The sequence below is a fragment of the Nycticebus coucang genome, chromosome 17 (assembly GCF_027406575.1).
Source record: "Nycticebus coucang isolate mNycCou1 chromosome 17, mNycCou1.pri, whole genome shotgun sequence".
NCBI classification, from domain to species: Eukaryota; Metazoa; Chordata; class Mammalia; order Primates; family Lorisidae; genus Nycticebus; species Nycticebus coucang.
In genome coordinates, this window is record NC_069796.1 from 50,194,015 (window position 1) to 50,215,690 (window position 21,676).

Sequence of the window (21,676 nt, forward strand, 5' to 3'; positions counted from 1 at the left end):
TTCTGTGAGCTGTGATGCCACAGCACTCTGTTGAGGACGACATAGTGAGACTCTGTCTCAAGAAAAAACAACTTTGACCTTTAGCCATAGAGGGCTGGGCCTTATAGGTGGTGGGGACAACACCAACAAAGGTGCACAGGCTGGGAACCTTATGGCCCACACAGGGGTGGATGGGCCTTGGAGCACCGACCTGGGAGAGGCAGCAAGAGAGGTTGAAATCAGGTCAGGGGAGTCCCTGAAGATCAGGGACCTGAGGGACCTGAGGGAGCCTGTACTTTGTCAGCCCAGGGGAGTTAATGAAGGTGTAGAGGCAAGGTCATCATTGTGCTTCAGGAAGATCAAGAATGAAGAGAGGGCTGGGCACGGTGGCTTAGGCCTGTAATCCCAGCAATCTGGGAGCCTGAGGTGGGAAGATCATTTCAGCTCAGGAGTTTGAGACCAGTCTGAGCAAGAGTGAGACCCCATCTCTACTAAAAATAGAAAAATTAGCTGGGTGTTGTGGCATGCACTTGTAGTCTTAGCTACTCAGAAGGCTGAGAGGCTGAGACAAGAGGATCCCATGTGCCTAGGAGTTTGAGGTCACCATGAGTTACAATGACACCACCGCACTTACTCAGGGTGACAGAGTAAGACTGTCTCAAAAAAAAGAGAAAAAAAGAGAAACTTTCAGACATGGAAACTTCCATCTTGTCCCTTCAGAGGAGGAAGCAAGTACGCAGAATTCTGTGATTTTCCAGAAGCTTTGTTACTTCCCCATGTTTGCAACTTTTCTAGTTTCTTGACATGATTACCCACCAGGCCTAAAACCAGAGACTCAGAACTGCAAAGGTAGCTGAAGCCCTTCAGGGGATGGAGAGGAGCCCTGAGGGGAGGGTGCAGGAGGGGAGACCTGCCTGCCAAGGAGGGCAGAGAGGAGGTGGGGAGATGAGCCAGCGAGGGTGGCGGGGGTGGTCACAGGGAGACAGGCTGCTTCTGTCATGTCCCTGAGTCCCCACCCAGGCTGGGGCTCCCTTACCAGGTCCCTTTACAGCTGTGGCCAGATTTTATTCTGAGCTTGGGAATCTGTCATGGCCCAGAGTATTTCCAGAACCTATCCCAAGGGGAGCCTACCCAGGAAATTCCAGTAGCCTATGTAGGCAGCTGGCACCTGACCCCAAGACTCAGCCTGCTGCACTCTGAGTCCAGGAGCTGGGCCTAGACACTCCCAGGGGAGGTGGTAGCAGGGACACCAGACTGGCAGACAAGAGCTTCCCTGTGTGTGACGCTGGATAAGCCCCGTGTGGCTCTGAGCCCACCCTGCTCACCTGGGCTGATCTTCCTCTGCTTCTTTCAGAGGCTTATTGAGGATCAGACGGGACCACTGGTAGGAACACGCACTCTGAACTGTGAGGGACTTGGGCAGAACCAGGCTGGGGAGGGAAGGCTGCAATGTCTTGATGGAGCCTGCACCCAGCCTGCAGGAGTGCTGAATGGCTTCATGGAGCCTGCACCCAGCCTGCAGGAGTGCTGAATGGCACTGAAGGAGGACTCCTGCCTTGTCATGTATCCTTGTACCCTCCGTGCTTCTGGGTACACCAGGGACAAAGTCTCAGCTTAATGTACTTCAGTCTTTAGCTCTTTTCTGTCACCTGCCTAGAGCTTTTTCAATAAACCGAAGAGGCTCTAGACTTCTTCAGGAGGCCAGAGCACCTAGCTTGAGTTAAATAATATTGTTTCCAATGTTTTTATGTCCGATTTTTCTTAGCTACCTAGAAGCACTGTGATTTTGTGTATTTTAAAGAGAACTTTTAGACTCCAGTAACATTTAAATCTTTATTCTCCTTACTCAGCAACACTATGTCTAGAAATTTAGCCTATGGAAATAAATACTCAAATAAATGTGAAGAAATGAATATATTTTATAAATAATGGCCATTGTAGCATAATGTATAATTCTAAAACACTTGGAAATAACCCAAATGGGGGATTGGTTAAATCAGTGGTGTCCACATACTGATGGTGTGAGCACTTTTTTTGCTTCTGTGTGGTGTCAGATACATGAAAGGAAAAGTATGCACGAATCTTTCTTTATTGCTGATCAGCATGTCTTAGTGTTTGTGTATTTAATGTTTGGCCCAAGACAATTCTCATTCTTCCAATGAAAAAAAGAGGAAAAAAACATTGGCTACCCCTGAGTTAAATAATTTCTTGCACAGTCTTGCTTTTAAACTATGTGCGTCTCTCCAAATGGGTAAATTAATATCTGTATATACCACTGACCGATCAGTATGTCCATGATGGGTTACTAGTGAATAACAAAAAGTTGTACAATGGCAGTGAGAGTTTTGTTTAAAATCATTGTTATATGTCTATTTAGACAAGTACAGATACAAATACAAATATTAGTATGAGTATAAAGGGGAAAGCCCATTAAAGAATCTAACCATGTTATTAGCAGTGAGAGGTGGAAGAATTTCCACATGGTAAGTTAATACACTGAAAAATGCTTATGAATGCTTGATTCAATGTTACTGAGTCTACAATATAAAAATACAGAAAGAGGAGACTTTCTTTATTATATTTTTGGAATGGATTTTTAAATTACACATGTATATTAAGTGAACATTTTAATAAAATTAGTGTTGTCAGATAGCAGGCCTTTTTAAGACAGAATCACTACTAATTACATACCCTGTTTCCCCGAAAATAAGACAGTGTCTTATTTTAAGGTGTGCTCCCAAAGATGCGCTAGGTCTTATTTTCAGGAGACGTATTATCGTTCCTGTAAGTAGGTCTTATTTTCGGAGGATGTCTTATTTTCGGGGAAACAGGGCAGTAGCCACTTGCCTCAGCCAAAACCTGTGAAGTTCACACAAACAAAGTTACACAAATCAGAAGCAAATGGCATGTTCAAATCTATAAGGAAATATCCTGATAAGATTAAGCTTGAATCATTATAAAACTGAAATAAAGAGGCCTTTTTAGAGACAATGTCCTAATTCAAAGAACGGCCTGGGCTGGGGTTTGTGGTCTCCTCAGTGGGAGGTGAGGCCTGGGCCTCTTTCTTTGCCTCTTTTTTCCAGGAACAAGGACCCTGGCTGAGAGTGAGACGGAAGGATTGTGTGGCACAAGTGGCTCATCCGTCTGGGAGGAAAATCCCAGCTCACCCATTTTCCCTCAGCCTGCCTGGGTGGGGAGGCTGGGAGGCCTGGCCTGGCTGACCTGTGGTTACTCCACAGCGGTTCTCAACCTGTGGGTTACAACCCCTTTTTTTCATTTGTAACAATGCAGCAATTAGGAAGGTTGAGAACCACTGCTCCAGAACCTTACGGCCCCTCTGCTCAGGGCCCTGAGAGGGTCAAGCATTCCTCCCAACAACTTGTTATTTTATTCTTCTAGCCCTCAGTTTCCCTTAGCTCTTCCCCCTCATCCAGTCCTTTCCTACTCTTTCTCTCGGGGACATATAGCACTAGAAATGTCAGGAGTCAGGAGTCAGGTCCCAGGCTTCCCCACTCCCTGACTCTGCTACCTTGGGTAGGCACTTTGGCTCCTGGAGTCAACCCGCCCTGGGCTCTTCCATATCCCTGCCACGCTGACCAGATGATCCCGGGCAAGTCACTTGGGAACCCCACCTGTAATGTGGGATGACAGTAGGACTGATGTGAGGGTATAGGGAAAAAATGTGTGCGAAGCAACAAGACAGCCCTGGCTCATAGTAACTGTCGGGTAAGTGATAGCCAGAATTTTATCACCCCTTGTCACATTGTGGCATCATTAGCTCCCTTTAGCTGGAGAAATTGAGGCCTGACATGGTATATAATCTCCCCAAGATCACGCAGGGAGCAGCCAAGGTCTCTTGACCTCCAGACAGAGGTTTTCCTGTGAGCACACAAAATCCCTGTCTGGAATGTGGGCTGTTCCTTCTCTTTCCAGGGCATGGCTGGGTATTGCCTTTTTCAACTCCTGGCACAGAGAGAAGAGCAGAGGTCACAGACTCTGAGCATTGTCAGAAGCCAACGTCACCTGACACCTGCCCTGGAGGTGGGCTTCACAGAGCCAGGCCCTGCAGCCATTAGGATTTTGCTCAGCTGCCCCGAGTTTGTGGTTGGGGCTGTGAGTCAGAGCTGCCTCACAGCTCTGTTCCTGTCCCTACTGGCAGCCCCAACCCCAGACTCCTGGAATTAGGCCAGGGAGGCTAGTGGCTCCAAAACAAGGTGCCCCCTGATTCAAACAGAGATGCCCCTTCCCCAGCTCAGAGGGAGCAAAGGATAGCCCAAGGACACACAGTGAGTAGGTGCTAAATCTCAGGGTGATGCCTGGTCCACCTCCAGTAACCCCTCCCAAAGTGCGCAGGTGGGAGGGCCAGAAAGTGCTGGTCTAGTCTGAGGCCCTTGTACCCTGCCCGCTGCCTCTAGCAGCTCTACTACCCATGACCCTGTGTCCACAGGCCTGGCCTTCACAAGACAGCCCATGGCCGGCCCCAGGCTGAAAGCCTGGCTCATGCTGGCCCTAAAACTATAGAGCTGCTACAGTGGTGAGGGGTCCAGGCCTGCTGGGTCTACACTCCTCTGGGGAGGCTCCATTCCTCCCCTTCCTCTGTTCCTCTTTCTGTTCTCTCCCCTCCACCCTCTCTTCTCACTTCTTGCTCTCTGGCCCCCTTGGGTGCATTGTCTGCCCTACTCCTACCTGGGACCTGGACAGGACTCACCCAGACCTGGAATCCAGGCTGTAGCAGATTCTTCTCTCAAGCCACACCAGCCTCAGTCTGCATCCGTGGGCAGAGTGAAGGGGAGGGCAGGGAGGACATCCCAGCTTAGTAGCCAAAGCCAAAGCACATGGTGGTGGGAGGAGGGTAGAGGGGCCCAGGCCGCTCAGCACTGGAGCCTCTGGGCAGTCCTGCCAGTCCCATGCCCTCCTGCCCAACTCAGGGCTAGGCACTGCAGAGCCAGGAAAGCCTTCTCACTTTACACCTTGGGAAACCAAGCCCAAGGTCTAGGTCACCCAGCTCCTAGCAAGGGGTAGGAGAGTGCACACTCCTATCTTACAGATGATTGAGATAAGACTCATAGCTGTAGGGATCTGTCTGGGGACTTGTGGCAGAGTGCACCCCATTTCGCCCACAGCCCCACTCCACACCTTCACACCCAGGCACAGTGGCCCAAACCCACAAAAGACTACAAAGTCCATGAGAAGCACCAGGTTTAATATTAAAATCTTTTCCTTACAAAAAGTACACAGATAGGAAAATTAACAGCATACAAAATAGCACTTCTGTTGTATAAATGTGAGTTAATGTGAGTCCTAAAAATACTTGTAAACTTAGGTGATTATATCTTTGGTACCGTATTCAAAGCCCACTCCCCGCTCCTTGGGCCAGGATTTGGGATTCCTGGGGTGCCAACCTGCAAGAGGGACTAGAACCCAGAAGGGCTTCCCTCACCAGCCTAGCCTCCCCCCCTCTAGCCTTCTCCCTGCTGGTAGTCTTGGCCACAGCCTCATTCCATGACACCTCCAATGCCCTGGGCTGGGGGCGGTGAGGTGGAAAGTGACAAGACCATACCCCCATGGCATACTGCCTCAGGGATGGGGCAGCTGGCAGGTGAGAAGGCAACCCCCAAAATGCTCACCTTTTGTACCCCTTTCTTGGGGGTATTCATCTGAAGCTTCTTGTCCTTTATGGGACATAACTTTCCTCCCTGTCCATTCTGTCTGTGGCACAGACCTGGACAGCAGGTACTGGAGTGATGGGCTGTACAAGGGAAGTTGATCTGCCTTCTTTGCCCCCCTTGCCAAGGATAGCTTCAGAGGTCATCGTGGGTACTAAAAGAGGTCCTGTGGTCTTCTCATGACCCTGGGACAGCTGCTGGGGGCTTTCCATGACACTGGCTGTCACCCCAAGTCAAGGCCTAAGAAGCTGCATTCTTGGGCCTTGCTGGGGCCTGGGGAAGAGGTGTAGTTCCTGAATCCCCCAAGTGTCATGTGTGATCTGAAATCTCCCCAGTGTCCAGCTGATCCCAGGATGGCAGCTTAGGATATTTGGCCTTTCTTCATCTGGACAAATGTGCAACCATCTGGAATATTCTAGAATGTTAATGCTGGCAGAGCACTTAAAGAGTTAATGAGTCCAATTTGCTCATTTTTCAAAGGGGAAAACTGAGGACCAGAGAGGGTGAGGAATTCCTCCAAGGTCTCACAGCAGGTCCAATGCAGAGCTGGGGCCACGTACTGGCCAATACGTGTGGACACATCACGCTGCCACATCAACACCGTCATCACAGATGGAGACCCATCTGGCCCTGCAGACTCTGGTAGGTGGATTAAGACTGAGGATGATGGAGAAAAGTCTGGGACTGATGGGCCTGAAGGACAGGGACACAGGCGCCTTCTACAGCTGGGCGTGCTCCCAGTGCCCAGGGTAAACACTGCAGGCTGAGGTATCCCGGCTCAGCCTCCAGCATTAATTAACACTGATTAGTATGGATGGCCCCAGACCAGCTCGGGCCTAGGAAAGCAGAGACTGGCATCACAGAGAGACTGGCATCCTTCTGGATGAGGCAACGCGGCCCAAGGCCAGGCCCCAGCTCAGCCAGGAGCCAGGGAGGCCAGGGAGGCCAGGGCCTCTTCCCTGGGTCTTGGGTGCATAAAAGTGCAAGGAGAGAACTATGGCTCCTGGAGGGCTAGCTGGCCAAACAGAAAATTGTGAATCTACTGCCTCATTAACCTGGAGACTCTCCTCAGGGATTCCAAGCTCCTCACCTGTCAGCCAGGAAGAGGGTCCTGGATAGTGGCTCACCAAGGCCAACTTTCCCATCTTACATGAGAGGAAGCCTGGCTCAGAGTCACGTGGCCTCCCAGAGGCAGAGGGCTGCTTATGGCCCCTATAGTTCTCTTGCCTCCTAAGCCAGCCCCAGGCTTTGGGGCACAACATGTTAGGGACAGAAGCCTTCCAGAAAGGGATAGCTAATAAGGACAGCCTGGCTGACAGGAGGTCAGGCCAGGAGGTACTGGGTGCTGGCAGAGGGGAACTCCGGGCAAGGCAGAGTGGGGGCCAGATCCCTACAGGAAGCTGTCTTCCGCTTCTGCCCGAGGCCCAGGGTAGCCTGAGTCTGGCAGCTGTTCCACCTCCAACTTGGGCTCTACCTGGGCCTCGAGCTGGGGCTCTGGCTCTGGTTCCTCTTGGGGGTCCAGGGGGCTGTCACAGGAGATGGTTGAGGAGGTGTTGGCTTCATTCAGGGTGGAGCTAGAGGAGGGAGGCAAGTGAGTGAGGGGCTGGGAGCGAACCCAGCACGACAATCACAGCATTAGTTAAGAGCTGCATCTGACCTTGCAACCTGTGCTTTATCTACTGTCACTCATTTCATGCTGTGAAGGCTGTGCAAGGCCTCTACCATGAGCAAAGTGCCACTGAGGGAGGTCACATCACTGCCATTTCACACAGTGGGACAAGTAGGAGCTGGGACCTCAGAGCAGGTTCCCCTGCCTCCAAAGTTCATTTCTTCCCCTCCAGTGTCTCCATTCTCTGCACTCCTAGAGGTATGCATTGTCTCATTTAATCCTCACATGAACCCCCTAATAGAAGCACCTTGCTGTTTTCACTTTACAGAAGAGGGAACTGAGGATGCGACAGCTGGCCTGAGGGCATAAAACATGGCCTTCACACCCCAGGCTGTTTAACTCTGAGCCTGATTCATGGATTCGGTCTACTCGGGACCTTGGAATGTAAAACTGAGAAGAACAAGGCCTTCCAGGGCCTTCTAAGGCCTGTGTGTGCTCAAGCAAATATGGGGAAACTGAGGTTCACAGAGGAGAAGCCTTCTCAGGACTCATAGCAGCTAGTGGCAGAGCCCGGGCCTCCTGCAGCTTCACCTTGGGCTGGATCTTGTTTGGGAGTGGGTTTGGCCTCATGGGGACCCTCCTCTCCCTCTCCTCCAGCTAAGGGGAGATCCTGTCTGGACATCAGGTCCAGGCAACACCCAGGCTTTCCTATCCAGCCAGCGGTATACTGTAGCTTCACCACATTTCACAGCAAAAGAAAATTACAAATATCCTTCCCAGTCTGAATTCTGGTCTGAATCCCTGTAGCTACCTCTGCATTCTACAGCTACATGAGGCTCCCGTAGTACTCAGGGCATGGAGCTCAGGACAAGACTACAGGCCTACAACTGGTTGTGACCCCACAGTAACAATTGGGGTGCTGGGGTTGCTAAGTAGGTTTTCTTCTCCTTGGGGCTAGGACAGGGCCTAGAGATGTGGGAGTGTGAATGACCTATGGGGACTCCCTTAAACAGAATAAGTGCTTGCTAATAGGTCCCAGCCATCCTTTACTAGCCAACACTTTCCACCTTTTTTTATTCACTCTTCTGCTCATGCCTGATACCACTCAGATACATACACACACACACACACATACACACACACATGTGCACAATAAATACTGTTGCCCCAGGCTGGAGTGGTTACCTGGCAAGGCTGGGGGAACTCTCCAGGGGGACCTCCTCAGCAGCCTCCGGTTTGGGGTCAGGCAGGGGGATGATGTAGTCGTTGTCACCCTCGTTGGGCTGCACAGCAGTGTAGAGGACAGAGCTGGTGTCCAGGGGAGATCGGAGGCCATGGAATCCAGGAAAGCGGGCGTGGGACCGAAGGATGGCTGGGTGGTCGCTCCTTAGAAACTCCTCATCCACCTGCTGGTACTTCTGCTCCATGGAGCAGGAAGAGACAGAGAGATAGGGATGGCCAGACCAGAGATACTTTTAGCAATCATCTAACCCAACCCCCTACCATTTGTATAACAATGGCAACCTTAGAAGAAAGGGGATTTGCCCAAAGACACACAGCTGAGCTGCCTGTCCATCTCCCATAGTATCTCACAAAACAAGGTGAGCTCAGGACCACCCAGGGAGGGGCAGTTATAGGACCAGCCCTGTGACCATATGCCCCTCCCCCCCCACTTCAGAGTAGACAAGTACAGGGTCTTATCCTGCCTCAACCTCCTTCTTGCTACGAAATGGTGATGTCCCCAGTCCATTTCCCAATGGGAGTGGGGTAAGAAATGGACACAAGGAAGTTGCTGTCTGTGTCTATGCCAAAGGCAATGTGTGTCTCCTCCTGCCTCTGTCCCCTGTTGTTGGACAGGGCAGGGTCTGGGGCCCCTACTGGCTCCATTTGCCTTGGACAAGCCTGAGACAGGGTCCATGTAGCCATTAGCCTGGGTTGTTCACACTTCTGAAGGAGCCCTACCATTTGGCATGGGTGCAAAGGCCTAAGGAAGGCTGCAAGAAGGGTGAGGCTGTAGGCCCCGCTCCCTGCCTCAAATCAATCGGCTTCCACTTAGAATTCAATTTCTCAAAGCTCTATGCTGCTAAAATAAAGTAAGGTCATAGCTCCAGCCCATCCAGTACTGGCAGGGAAGTTGAGGCCCAGAGAGGCTGAAAAACAGTTCCCCAGATCCCAGCCCATCACACAGAGCCTTGTACCCAGTGTCTGACTCCTGTACCCATCCTCACTCTGCCTCAACATACCTTTTTGTAGCCCTCACCCAGCAGTCTCTCAAGCAGCAGCACCAGCTGGGAGAAGGGGGGCCGGATCTCAAACTTCTCTTCCCAGCACTTTTGCATGATCTCATAGCTAGAGAGGGTAGAGGGGTCAGGAGCTCTGGCTCAGGGGATGGGGGGTGAGGGGCAGGGCAGGGCTGGGGAGCTGAGGCTGCACCTCTCAGAACAAAGTGAGGGGTGGGGCTGTTTTTCCTGTTACTGTCTCTAGATGTTCCCCTGGGTGAGCCCTCCCAGCACCCCATGTGTACAAGACCCAGGTCTGGTCAGCGGTTTTCATCCCCTCAGCCCAGTGGCTGGTTCTGGATGGCGTGTAACCCCAGCTGAGCCTTTGAAAGTCAGCTCTGGGATCTTTGCTGGAACTACCATGCAGACAGTGGGACATGAGGCTGGCACTGCTCGCAGCCATTTGGGCAGTGACAGCTTGGAAATTAGGATGTACAGGGCAAAGCAGAGCCCACAGCTACAGCAAGAGATTCCTGGTGACATCCTTTGAACAGCAGAATTCAGTTATGCCTAGACTTTCTTGATCTCTGAGTTAATAACTCTATCTTTGGTTTAAGCTGGTAGAACTGGATATCTATTGTTTGCATCCCTCAGATCCTCCCAAATGCATAAGGCTGCACTCACATCTCATCAGAAGCATGAGCAGGCTGGGCCATGCGGTAACCCCGCTTGATGGCGTTGTAGAACTGCTCATTCATGGGCAGCTCTGGGTAAGGAGTGCCACCTGCCAAGGAGCAGAGACAAGAGATACATAGGCCCAGGGAAGTGGCAAAGAGGTGAAAAACCCTCTTCTATAGGACAAAGAGAGGCATGCTGGCCCTAGTGTAGGTGAGGGGGCTGTGCCCTTGGCTTTGTGAAACATGAGCTCCTATGGGCTCCAGACAGACTGCATCCGTCCCCAGAATAGTGAACACAAAGCCAAGAAGCTTTTAGATGTCACTGTCCAAATCCCTTAATCTTCAGATGGGGAGATAAAGATGCTCAGAGAGGGCAAAAGACGTGTCAAAGTCACACAGCAGGGAGAAAGCAGCAGAGCAGGGACTTTAACCAGAACCCTGACCCCTGTCCCAGGGTCCTTCCCACAGCCCACCAGGCAGAGGTGTGAGTGGTCAGACCCCATGCCATGCTGTGCCATTGAGGGTGCAGGGAAAGTGAGTGTACCCAGAGTGAAGATTTCCCAGAGCAGGATCCCGAAGGACCACACATCACTCAGGGTGGTGTATAGGCTGTTGAAGATGCTCTCTGGGGCCATCCACTTCAGAGGCAGGAAGGTCTGTGGAGACGCGAGGACAAGTGCTGATGTAAAGAAGGACTGCGAGGCCAGGACTCCGGCCCCACTCTGCCCTGAGGCTCAGCTCCTACTCACTCCCGCTCCTCTAAGGGCCCCAGTCTGCCCCCATACAGTTCCCACGTGCACCCCAGTGATGGCCAGAGGATCAGAGGCTGTTTCTGTTCTCACTCAGACCCTGGGACACAGCAGCTCTAGTCTCTGAGAAAAAGCCCCGGGGTCTAAGTAGAGAGGTACAGCACCACCAGCTCTTATCCTGGCTGCCTTCCACCCCTGAACCTAGTATCCCTCCCCTTGGCATTCACTGGAAAGTGGGGGGCTAAGTGAGAGGTAGGATAGTCATGCTTCACTTGGACCTGTCCCAACTATTGCCTGTGTCCTACTCATCTGTCTTGCTCTGTCACCTGGGCTCTTCCTCTGCCCACCAGCACTGGAATGACACATTTGGCCTGCCCCCCTTCCCCGCACCCCTGCCCCATCACGGCTGGCCCCTCGCCCCTGCTGTGATGAGTGGATGTGAGCATCCCTGCTGCCTCGCACCCCATGTGCAATGGGGTGACTCCCCTTCCTGTTCCTGCACAGATGGCTGGGCAGGCGTAGCCCACCACCCTAACAGGGTAGGCCACATGGAGCCCCATACTCATATCTTATGAGCTGCGGCCACACTGATCAGTCAGCACACGCTGATGACTCCACGGCCCAGGGTCGGTACTCACACTGCCTTTGGAGATGTAGTTCGAATCCCGCATAATGTCTCGAGCCAGGCCGAAGTCACAGATCTTGACCAGTTTGCCCTCGCAGATGAGCACGTTCCTGGCTGCCAGGTCTCGATGGACACACTGGGTTGGGAGAGAAGGGAGTTGAGGCCTTGGGGACAATTGTGAAGAAAGACCCTCAGTGTCAAGGGCTTCAGGAAAAATGCATCACTTCCCAGGTGTGAGGGTGCTCTCTGTCCCTGCCCACCAGAGTGGCCATGTACTTGCACTCTGGCTGTTGGGTGACCTGCCTCCCCACAGCCCCTACCCTTTCCCTCCCCAGTCACACGTACATTCTTGGAGGCCAGGAACTCCATGCCATTGGCCACCTGGTAGCTGAAGCCCACGAGGTCTGTGTAGCTAAGCACTGGGGACTCGTTGATCAAAGTTGCCCGATAGGTCCTCTCGGGGGCTAGGCAAGAGCACAGGGTCACTGACTATCTTGTATCTTCTCATTGCTCCCAGAGCCTCTGCCCTTTGGCTCCTGGGAGCCTGACTATGCAAAACAGGTGGCTATTGATCCTCCAGGTCTCCCCAAAAGCAGAATGGATTTATGATATCTAACTCAGAGCACTTCTAGCCTTACCAGTGCCCTCAATGGCCAAAAAACTTGGCATTATTAGCTCTTGGGTCACATTAACTTAGCCTGGCCTGCCTGCTTCTCAGGGACACTAGACCAGCCTGGGGCCAGCTCCCAGCAGGCTACTTATCCATAAGGCCACCAGAGGCCAGGTCTTCCCCCACCCCAGCTTTCCCCTTCCTGTGGGCTGTGTGTACACCTCTGGAGCCATAAACAATGCTTCAGATCAGGGCTCACTATACAGCAGCTTTGGCCAAGAAGCTGGCTTCAGTTTCCACATCTATGAAATGGGGACAAGGCCCCCTTCTTCCCACGGTTGTGACAAAGCTGGGCATGCAGAATGTGTGCAGGTGTGAGGACACTGCGTCCACCCACCGGAGGGGACGTAGTTATCGTAAGGGGCCATGTAGTTGGAGGACTCGATGTCTGCATATTTGACGTCTCCTTTCATGTCCAGCATGGGCACATAGTCCACCGACTCATCCTTGCTCATGTCCATGTAGCCACCATCACTCTCCCCAGTCAGGCACACATGGCTGGGGGTAGAGGAGCATCTCAGGACCCTTGCAGGCTTTCCCTTCCCTTCCTCTCCTGCCCTTGCTCACCCCAGGGGCCCACAAGGCCCTGCCATTCTCACACCCTTCTTTCCCTCCCTCACTCCTCCTCTTTCGGTCTGTCACCAAAAGAATGATCACAGATTGAGCCTCTTCCACTAGTCTGGTGGGCCCTGAGCTGGGCACTGGGGTTGCCAAGTTGATATAAGGCCCAGAGAGCTCACATCCAGAAGTGATTACAGTGCCTCAAAACAAAGGTCACAAGATAGGTGTGTGCAAAGGTACCTTTTGTGGCTTCTCCAGCACCACCCACCCATGATGCCTGTGAGAACCCAGCCACAGCCCAGCCTGGGTAGCAAGGAGTTGCCTTAACCTCTACGTGTAGCATCAACTCTCCAAAGAGCTGGGGGACCATACACACATGTGTCACTATGGGCAGGAAAAAGATGGGAAGGAAATTGATCACAATGTTGGGGAGGACAGGGGTGAGTTTTAAGGTTTTGTGTATGCATTTCCAAAGTTACTCTTATCTTTGCTTTTGTAATCAGCAAAAGAGCTAAGATATGTTCTTTTTGAAAAAGAGAAATGGGAGTTGAGTTTCCTGAGGGGAAAGCTCAGTGAGGGGCAGAGCTTGGGATACCACCGTACAAGTTGGCGGGAGGCCAGTGCCTGCTTGTACTGCGTGTCCTGGGACAGGAGGGCAAGACGCACACAACGCAGGGATGGTGTGAGGGTTCCAGGGGGTCATGTCTGAAGAGGACTTAGCACTGGCCCTGGCACTCTGGAACAGACCCCATCACTATTGCTATCATTACCATCATTCCCTGTCTAGGCTGGGCTGACCTGGGGAACAGCCCTGGCTCCAGGAGTGATTCTGTGCCCTTCCCAGGCTTCTGCTTCCTCTCCTGAACAAGGAGGGAGTGAGCAGGTGCTCCCAGGTGCCCCAGAGATTCAAGTCCCTGGCCGGCCTCCGGTTACCTGGACAGGGGCAGCCCGACAGGCAGGGCATTGCTGTAGAGCTCGGCACTGGGCGGGCGGCGCTTGTCAGAGTGGTGCTGCAGGAAGGTGTGCTTGTTCCGGTGCAGGTAGTCCACCAAGTCACCATAGCGGCAGTACTCGGTGATGATGTAGATGGGTCCTGTAGAGAGACAGGCTCAGGGGCAGTCCCTGGGGAACCCTCAGGCTTCCCATCGGGGTGTTGAGACTAGTCACAGGCTGGATGTGGGAGAGGCAGTTTGACATGATGGATAAGAGGCTTGGTGCCTTGTAAACCTGAGTTCTTTTCCTCTGTGACTGGCAAGATACTTAGTCTCCCAGAGCCTTACTTTCCCCATCTGTTAAGTGGGGCTAATAATACCCACTCAAAGGGCTGCCATAATGATTAACCAGAGAATGTCTTTGTTGGTCTGGCACATGGTAAGCACACAGCATTAGCTGTTATTGATATGTTTTTAAAGCAAGCTTCTTTTGGAGCCCAGCATATAAAGCATATGAAAGCAACTGTTTATTATTATCAGTTTACTAATTAAATTCAAATACAGGCTCAGCGCCTGTAGCACAGTGGTTACAGCGCCAGCCACATACACCAAAGTTGGCGGGTTCGAACCTGCCCTGGGCCAGCTAACCAACAATGACAATTGCAAGAAAAAATAGCTGGGCATTGTGGCTGGTGCCTGTAGTCCCAGCTACTTGGGAGGCTGAGGCAAGAGAATCGTTTAAGCCCAAGAGTTCGAGGTTGTTGTGAGCTGTGACGCCAGGGCACTCTACCCATGGTGACAGCTTGAGACTCTGTCTCAAAAAAAAAAAAAAAAAATTCAAATACAATGTATTTACTTAAAGTCAATCAGTGAGAGTTTGAAGATACTGATGGAAATGAAAATTTTGAAATGAGTGATCTTTGCGGACAGAAATTAGTCTGTGTGTGTAATGTACTTCCGTATTTTGTTTTGGTTGCACAATACTGAGGAAAATCCCAAATCTCACAACAAGCCACTGCAAATGGAGATCGTCTTTTTTTTTTTTTTTGCAATCTAACCTGTAATCAGAGCTTTAAATAAACACAGTTGGCCAAAGAGGCTTTCTTCTACAATGTGAATGAAAGTAGTTCCCAATTAGCATGCTGGTGGTCTGCAGCGGTGAAAATACACGTATAACTCATCTTAGTGTCTTTTGAACTATTATAGTTTTCAAAGTGTATTATAAAAATTAAAAAATTTTGGAGGGCACCACCTGTGGCTAAAGGAGTAGGGTGCTGGCTCCATGGGTGGCAGGTTCAAGCCCCGCCCTGGCCAAAACTGCAAAAAAAAAAAAAAATTAAAATATTTCAGAGAACACTTTTTTTTTTGAGACAAAGTCTCACTATGTCGCCCTCTGTAGAGTGCTGTGGCATCACAGTTCACAGCAACCTCAAACTCTTGGGCTTAAGCGATTCTCTTGCCTCAGCCTCCCAAGCAGCTGGGACTACAGGTGCCAGCCACAACACCCACTATTTTTTTGTTGTAGTTGTTTAGCTGGCCCGGGCTGGGTTCGAATCCACCAGCCTGGGTGTATGTGGCCGGCTCCCTACTCACTAAGCTATGGGCGCCACCAGCAGAGAACACTTTGATTTGACAACCACTAGGACTAGTGACCTGAAGACTCCTTTGGATATGAAGATGTTCTGACTTTGTGAGTTTCTAATCCCACCCCATCTGGGAGTGTGAAATGAGGGCACCGGAGAGGCTGGATGTGGACCCTAGCTGGAGTGTACTGAGGAGGGAGAAGGGAGGGGATGGTCTTGGCCAGCTGGGTGCCCTCCCAGAGCCCTCTGGAGAGTGGGTTTGGTACCTCCTTTGGTGCAGGCCCCCAGCAGGTTGACCACATTCAGGTGGGGCCCAAGGTGACTCATGATCTTCAGCTCTGACATGAGAGCTTGCTTCTCACTGCTGCGGGCTGTGGCTGAGGAAAAGGAGGTCTCATGCCAGGCCCAGTCTCTGAGGCTCCATAGAGACCCCAACAGGAGGCTATTCTTGCTCTTCTGCCCCACCCTGGGGGTGAAGACCCACACTCTGGGGAGGGGAGAGACTGGGAGGTGGGGGAGGGAGGGGCAGGGCTGGGGAGGCTAGAGTGAGGAACCCTCTCCCAAACAAGATCAGGTGCGGTGCTGCCTACAGGGTGACCGCCTGTTGTTCTGTGCTGGTGAATCACATCGGGCTGCTCTGGGAGAGGCTGAATGTCTGGGGTGGAGGGGGTGGACCAGGGGAGCGCTGGGGGCCCAGATGTGGGGGTTCCAAAGACTCACATTTCAGCATCTTGACAGCCACTTTCATCGTGGCCTGTGAATGGCTCAGGCCATGAGCCGTGGCCTCTACCACCTGCCCAAAGGCCCCGGAGCCAAGGGTCCGTCCTGTGGCAGAGATGGCCCCTTAGCCCTGGGCCTACCAGGAAGCTGCATCCCCCATCCTTTCTGCCACTCTCTTAGGTTAACCTAGACATCCCTCAAACCACCTTGGACTTACAGTATTCCCTTCAAAGAGACTCCTACAACCACAATGCTTCCCAATCCTTCCTGGTTTTTCATCTAGGTCTTGCCTTCTTTCTGCCCCATATTTAAGGCCTGGAAAGTCATCCCCCCTCCCAGGGGAGCGCAGCTCCTCTGCACCCTCTCAGCACCCCCAATTAGACCAAGCATAGGCCTGGTATCAACACCTCCCCTTTTGCCACAAAGGGCTCCCATCTCACAGGTCACAGGATCCTAGACCTCAGTGCTGGACACTCACTGGGGGATCAACTTATTGATTGTATAGAGTAGAAGACTGAGGGATAGAGAAGACAGGATAGGATACCGGGCCTAGGTCTCATAGCTGGTCATGGCAAGGCTGGGACTTGACCTCTGATAGTCTTCCCACCCATCTTGAGTTCCCAGACTGCGAGGCGAGGCCTCCCAGGACTGACCAAGCACAAGCTGGTCTCGTGGCACCTCCCATGTGGAGTCATAGGGCAGCTGCATGGGGTCCACGTAGATGTACTCATGGCCATCAGAGCTCACAGACTCAATCACCTTCCATCGGATCTCATAACGTGGCTTCTGCAGGACCAAGATCAGGAATACATCCTCAGAGGTGGTCTTTGGGCTAGAGGCTCATTATATCCAGCTCTTTAAAGGACAGATGGGTCAGGAAACCTTGAGGCTCAGAGAGGAGCTGGGGAATATCTGAAGTTACACAGCAAGTGCTCAACTGAGCCAAAGCCTCCATGGGCTCAGAGGGAATAGGAAATGGAGGGCCCAAAGTGATAGAGGAGCCTTCAGACCTGGCAGGCCAAGGAGCACTACTACAAGGACCTGGTTCATCAGAACCTCCTCCCAGCTTCTCTCAGATGGGAGGAAAGGAACAGGCAGCCCAGGAAGTAACAGCAGATAGGAGAACTCTATTGGGTGCGGTTGATCTTTCCTCATGCTGGGCCAGTCACAGTGGGAATCTCAGAAAGGTATAACCTTAGAATGTTGAAATCATAGGATGTTGGAATCACAGGATTGGAATCTTAGACTGATAGAATCATGAGGTGTTGCAATCTTGAATCAGGAATATTAAAATGTTGAAGTGACAGAATGGTGAAATTTCAGAACAGAACATTGAAAGCACCAATGAATAGGAACAGAACACATTTCAGTAGTCAGGGGAGTCCCCGTGAGTGAGAGCTGGAAGAATCCTGGAGCCTGTGCAGTCCACCCTGTGGTGGCATGGGGGTGGTGTGGAGGGATGAGGCCTAAGCAGGATCTGGGAGCTAGGGGATGCAGCAGCTGCAGGGAATCCTGGATGGCCTAAGCCAGGCCTGTGTCAACCCCAGTGAGTGGGCATGGAGGCAGCCCAGACACCCAGTGTCACTCCATTCAGGTTCCCACCTGAGTCTGTGCTGGGCCCTGCACATGGCCAGATCATGCAGTATTCAAGGAGTGCAGGTGGCTCTGTGCACAATAGTGGTGTGTCAATGTGTACCCATCAGGCCAGGGTGGGGCTTACCTTCTGCCACAGCATGATAAGAATGATGAGGGAGATGATGGTGAGGACTACCAAGGCCAGGATGGCTGAGATCACCACCACCTTAAAGGGCAGGGCTGGAGGCAGAGAAAAGAGCAGGCCATGAGCGAACAGGGTGCTTGGCAGCTGCACTCCCCTCACTCCCACTGTGGCACCACATCCTTCTGTGCCCGTCCTGCCTCCCCACCAGCCTGTCAGACCCTCAGCCCCCTGCTCTGGGCCCCAGCCCCAGCCCCAGCCTCTCTTATAAAGACCCATGCCCCTCAGTAACTTCCCCCTAACTTCCAGCCTCCTCATCTCTTCAGCCCTAGCCAGGGTCAGAATGGCCTTGCTGCCATAGCTCTATACGGGGTGCAAAAATCCTTCTCTGAGTTTCTGCCCATTGGCCTGAACTTCCCACTAACCCAGGAATCCCTGAGGGCCAGGCCGTGGCTCCCCTCTCCTCTGAGTCCACACCTTTATTGGGGCTGTCACGGCGAGGTCACACTCTAAGTTCCATGCCTGAGTGGCCCATGGACTGAGTGAGTGACCACTGAGACACAGTGACTGAGCTCCTATGGACTGATGGATCCTTACCAAAGAAAGCACCTGCTTTCTCCCCAGTTTCACCCCAAGGACCCAGTGGGCTTGGGGTAGTAATGGAAGTGATAAAGTGTGCCTTGAGTCTCCTTCACCCCAAGGTCTCTTTGCTGCATAGCTTCCCATGCCATCCCACTCTCCCTATCCACCCCTGTCAGACACATATCTTCCCTGCCCAGCCCCGCTGGCCGTCCATGATGTCCCCTGGAACTCCCTCCCTCCTCCTCTGTCTCCTATCTTCCCTTTTCTGCTCCCCAGGGAGTCCTGTACCACTTTCCTCTCTGGATCTTCTCCCCATCCCTTCCTCCTTAGGGCTGCAGCCCAGCATCACTCCTCTCCTCCTAATTCCCACTAGTCCACATCCTGGTCCTGAGGCAGAAGCCTGCACATTCTAGGGAGCCCTCTCTGCAGGCACGAAGGAGCTCCACGCAGCTATCCTAGTTCCTGGGCACTGGTACAAGGCTTACCCCTCAGGCTTCAGTCACATGAGAGCATCACTTTGCCTTCACTCAGAGATGGCTTGCCACTGTCCGCACTGTCTGCCCAGATGCTTGCTTAGGGATATATGTGCATGTGTGGGAGTGTTGGTGCAATAAGGGTATTAAAGAAGCCCACCTGTCCCCCACAGGGCAGGGGACAGGAGGCAGGTTTGTGTACATGGGCATTGCACGTACACTCCCACGGACCTGCTTGAGTGTACATGCAGGTGTCAAAAATGCCTCTCACATGGGCTTCAGAGCCCTGCCTGCTCTGGCTTCTGCCTACCCCTTTAGCTCCATCACCCACCCCTAAATATCCATCTACCCTATGCTCCATCCAGGTTGAGCTGAATTACTTTAATTCATTTCCTCCCTCCCTCCCTCCTTTCCTCCCTCTCTCCCTTTTTCTTTCTTTCTTGAGACAGAGTCTCCCTCTGTTCCCAGGCTACAGTACTAATAGTGCCAGGCTCTCTCACAACAACCTCAAACTCTTGAGCTCAAGTGAGTCTCTCCTGAGTAGCTGCGACTATAGGCATCCGCCACAATGCCCGGCTAATTTTTCTGTTTTTAGTAGAGACAGGGTCTTGCTCTTGCTCAGGCCGCTGGTCTCCAACTCCTCAGCCCAATGGATTCTCCTACCTTGGTTTCCCAGAGTGCTAAGATTCCTTTAATTTCTTGAAACCCATTTTACCTCTGGGCTTTTGCATTGGCTATTCCCTCTGACTGAAACAGCATTCTTTACCAGGCTAACTCCTAGTCATTTTTAAGGTTTCGATACACAGGTTCCTTTCTCTAGGATACTTTCCTGAATCCCTCAGCATGGCCTGGGGCCCCTTTTCCCTACAGGCTTTCTCCATGGAACAGTGATCCTGAGTGGGACTGCCTAGTTCCTTATCTATCTTCTTTCTCTGGACTGTGGCACCAGGAGGGCAGCCAAGGGTCAGCCCCTTGACATGACTATTTACTGAAAGAAGAACCAGGTGGATAAATGAAGTATAACACGTGCAAACAGGTGCATGCATGCACAGGGATGGGCAAGTAGATATACAAAAGCACTGGGAGGCACTGTTCATGTGTGTAAGAATCACACATGTATATGGACCCGCAACAGACACACATTGCACAATAAGCCTATGTGTATGAGGATTGTGCTTGTCCGCTTTTCCAGGAAGGTGTGAAAGCATGCAATTACATCTTTCAGACATGCACTATGCCAGTTTGCACACACGCACAGGAATTGTACATGCATTGCTCATACACATGTGTGGGCATTGTGCACCTACAAGTACATGTATATAGACACATGCTCTGTGGGTTTATACACATGTCTAGGGATTAGGCATACTCACATATATTGCTTACAAACATACAGTAGGTGGGCTTACACACATGGACAGGTATGGTGCACACTTGAGCACATGTTTACAGACATACAATCTAGCTTTATGGGTTTGCCTGGGGATTGGGCATTCTTCAGTACAAGTTTGCAAATCTACACACAGAGGGTTTGCACCTGTGTTGAAGGAACAGGAATGCTCATGCACATGGTTTACATACACTATCCATACGGAGAAAGTGTTATTCACGTCATGGTTTACAGAATAGTGCTTGTATATGTGTGCCCACTCATCTCACGTATGTGCATAGGAAAATAGTCTGGTGGGTTTCATGACACTCCTGTGTGCCTGTGGGCATGCTGACTCCCTTGGCCCACTGTGGGGGCATGCGCACAGACCCAAGATTGGCAGAGTGCAGGTGGGGGTTGGGGTTGCCAAGGACTACTAAGGCTCACAGTGCGGCACCACGATGACTTCCTGCATGTCCTGGCCAGCGGCATTGTGCAGCGTGCAGCGCACTGACATCGGTCGGTCCACGTGTTGCAGACGCAGCGTGCTCACCACCTCAAATTCCTGCTCTTCCTCCCAGTAAGTCACATTAGTCTCCAGCTGGCTCTCCTCCTCAGAGCTGTTTCCCAGTGGTGTGGGGGGCAGCTCACGTGGACACCTGCCAGGAGAGGAAGTGGGGTTGGCTTCTAGACCCTCCCCTCTGTAGACAGGGAAACGGAAGCCAGAAGCAGGCAGCACCACAGGGTGGCGGAGGAAGTAAGGCATGTCCAGTTCCTTCTACCTCCTCCTGCCTGGCTCTCAGCTGGTTCCTTCTGTGGTTCCCCAACTGAACAGCAGGGGGCACTCCCATCACAGAACTGGGAACCTATATTGCCAAATCCACACCTCTCATTTGATCCCCAGGGTCACACAGCCTGACACAGCCTATAGGGGGAAGAGGAAGAAGCATCTGAACTCAGTCCTGCCTTTGTTCACCATACTAGAATTAGCCTGGGCAGGAGTGCGGAATAGATCTACTGGATGGGTACACAGACCCTGCATTGTGCTGGGCCACCAGCAGCCCAGCATTCAAGGTAAGGAAAAGGGAGCATTTAGGTTATACAGAGCATCTCCAAGGAGGTGCTGGATTGGCCTTCTAAGATGTGACTCCAGCTTGGAACAATATACCAAGAGGAAGAGCCTGGAACGTAACCTTCCTTGGATCTTTCCAGCCAGCTGTAGGTGCCCCAGGAGGCTGAGACCCAGGTGTGCTCACCTTTTGAAGTCTCTGCAAGCAGACCAGATGATGTTTGGCTGGGGCATGCCTCGGCCACGACAGCGGATTGTCTGTTCCCCGCTGGCAGGGTGGCTCTCACTCAGCTCCACCACTCGGACAGGGACTGTATGGAGAGGGAATAGGGTCAGGAGGAGGTAGGAAGGTCAGAATAGAAAGTCAACGGGAAAGGCCTTCCGGGAAGACTTAGCCCAGAGGTCTCCTGGGCAAGAGGGGCTACAGATTTCAGGTGAACATTAAATACCAGGAATCACCCTGTGAAAACTGATGG

At 52.0% G+C, this 21,676-nt stretch overlaps 1 protein-coding gene across 3 annotated transcripts in view; it reads right to left on the reverse strand.

The window, feature by feature from the left end:
• Positions 1-5,161: 5,161 nt before the first annotated feature.
• Positions 5,162-21,676, reverse strand: part of PDGFRB (platelet derived growth factor receptor beta) — a 39,328-nt gene continuing 22,813 nt past the window's right edge. For all 3 annotated transcript variants that reach the window (XM_053565972.1, XM_053565973.1, XM_053565975.1), the window contains 15 exons: positions 21,388-21,511; positions 20,579-20,790; positions 17,711-17,805; positions 16,644-16,776; positions 15,991-16,095; positions 15,537-15,647; positions 13,689-13,848; positions 12,532-12,692; positions 11,870-11,988; positions 11,538-11,660; positions 10,695-10,806; positions 10,158-10,257; positions 9,498-9,603; positions 8,440-8,672; positions 5,162-7,219 (listed from right to left, as the gene is read on the reverse strand). In XM_053565972.1, the coding sequence (XP_053421947.1) occupies positions 7,036-7,219; positions 8,440-8,672; positions 9,498-9,603; positions 10,158-10,257; positions 10,695-10,806; positions 11,538-11,660; positions 11,870-11,988; positions 12,532-12,692; positions 13,689-13,848; positions 15,537-15,647; positions 15,991-16,095; positions 16,644-16,776; positions 17,711-17,805; positions 20,579-20,790; positions 21,388-21,511 (2,078 nt within the window). In that variant the 3' untranslated portion in view covers positions 5,162-7,035. The remainder of the gene's footprint in view (positions 7,220-8,439; positions 8,673-9,497; positions 9,604-10,157; positions 10,258-10,694; positions 10,807-11,537; positions 11,661-11,869; positions 11,989-12,531; positions 12,693-13,688; positions 13,849-15,536; positions 15,648-15,990; positions 16,096-16,643; positions 16,777-17,710; positions 17,806-20,578; positions 20,791-21,387; positions 21,512-21,676) is intronic.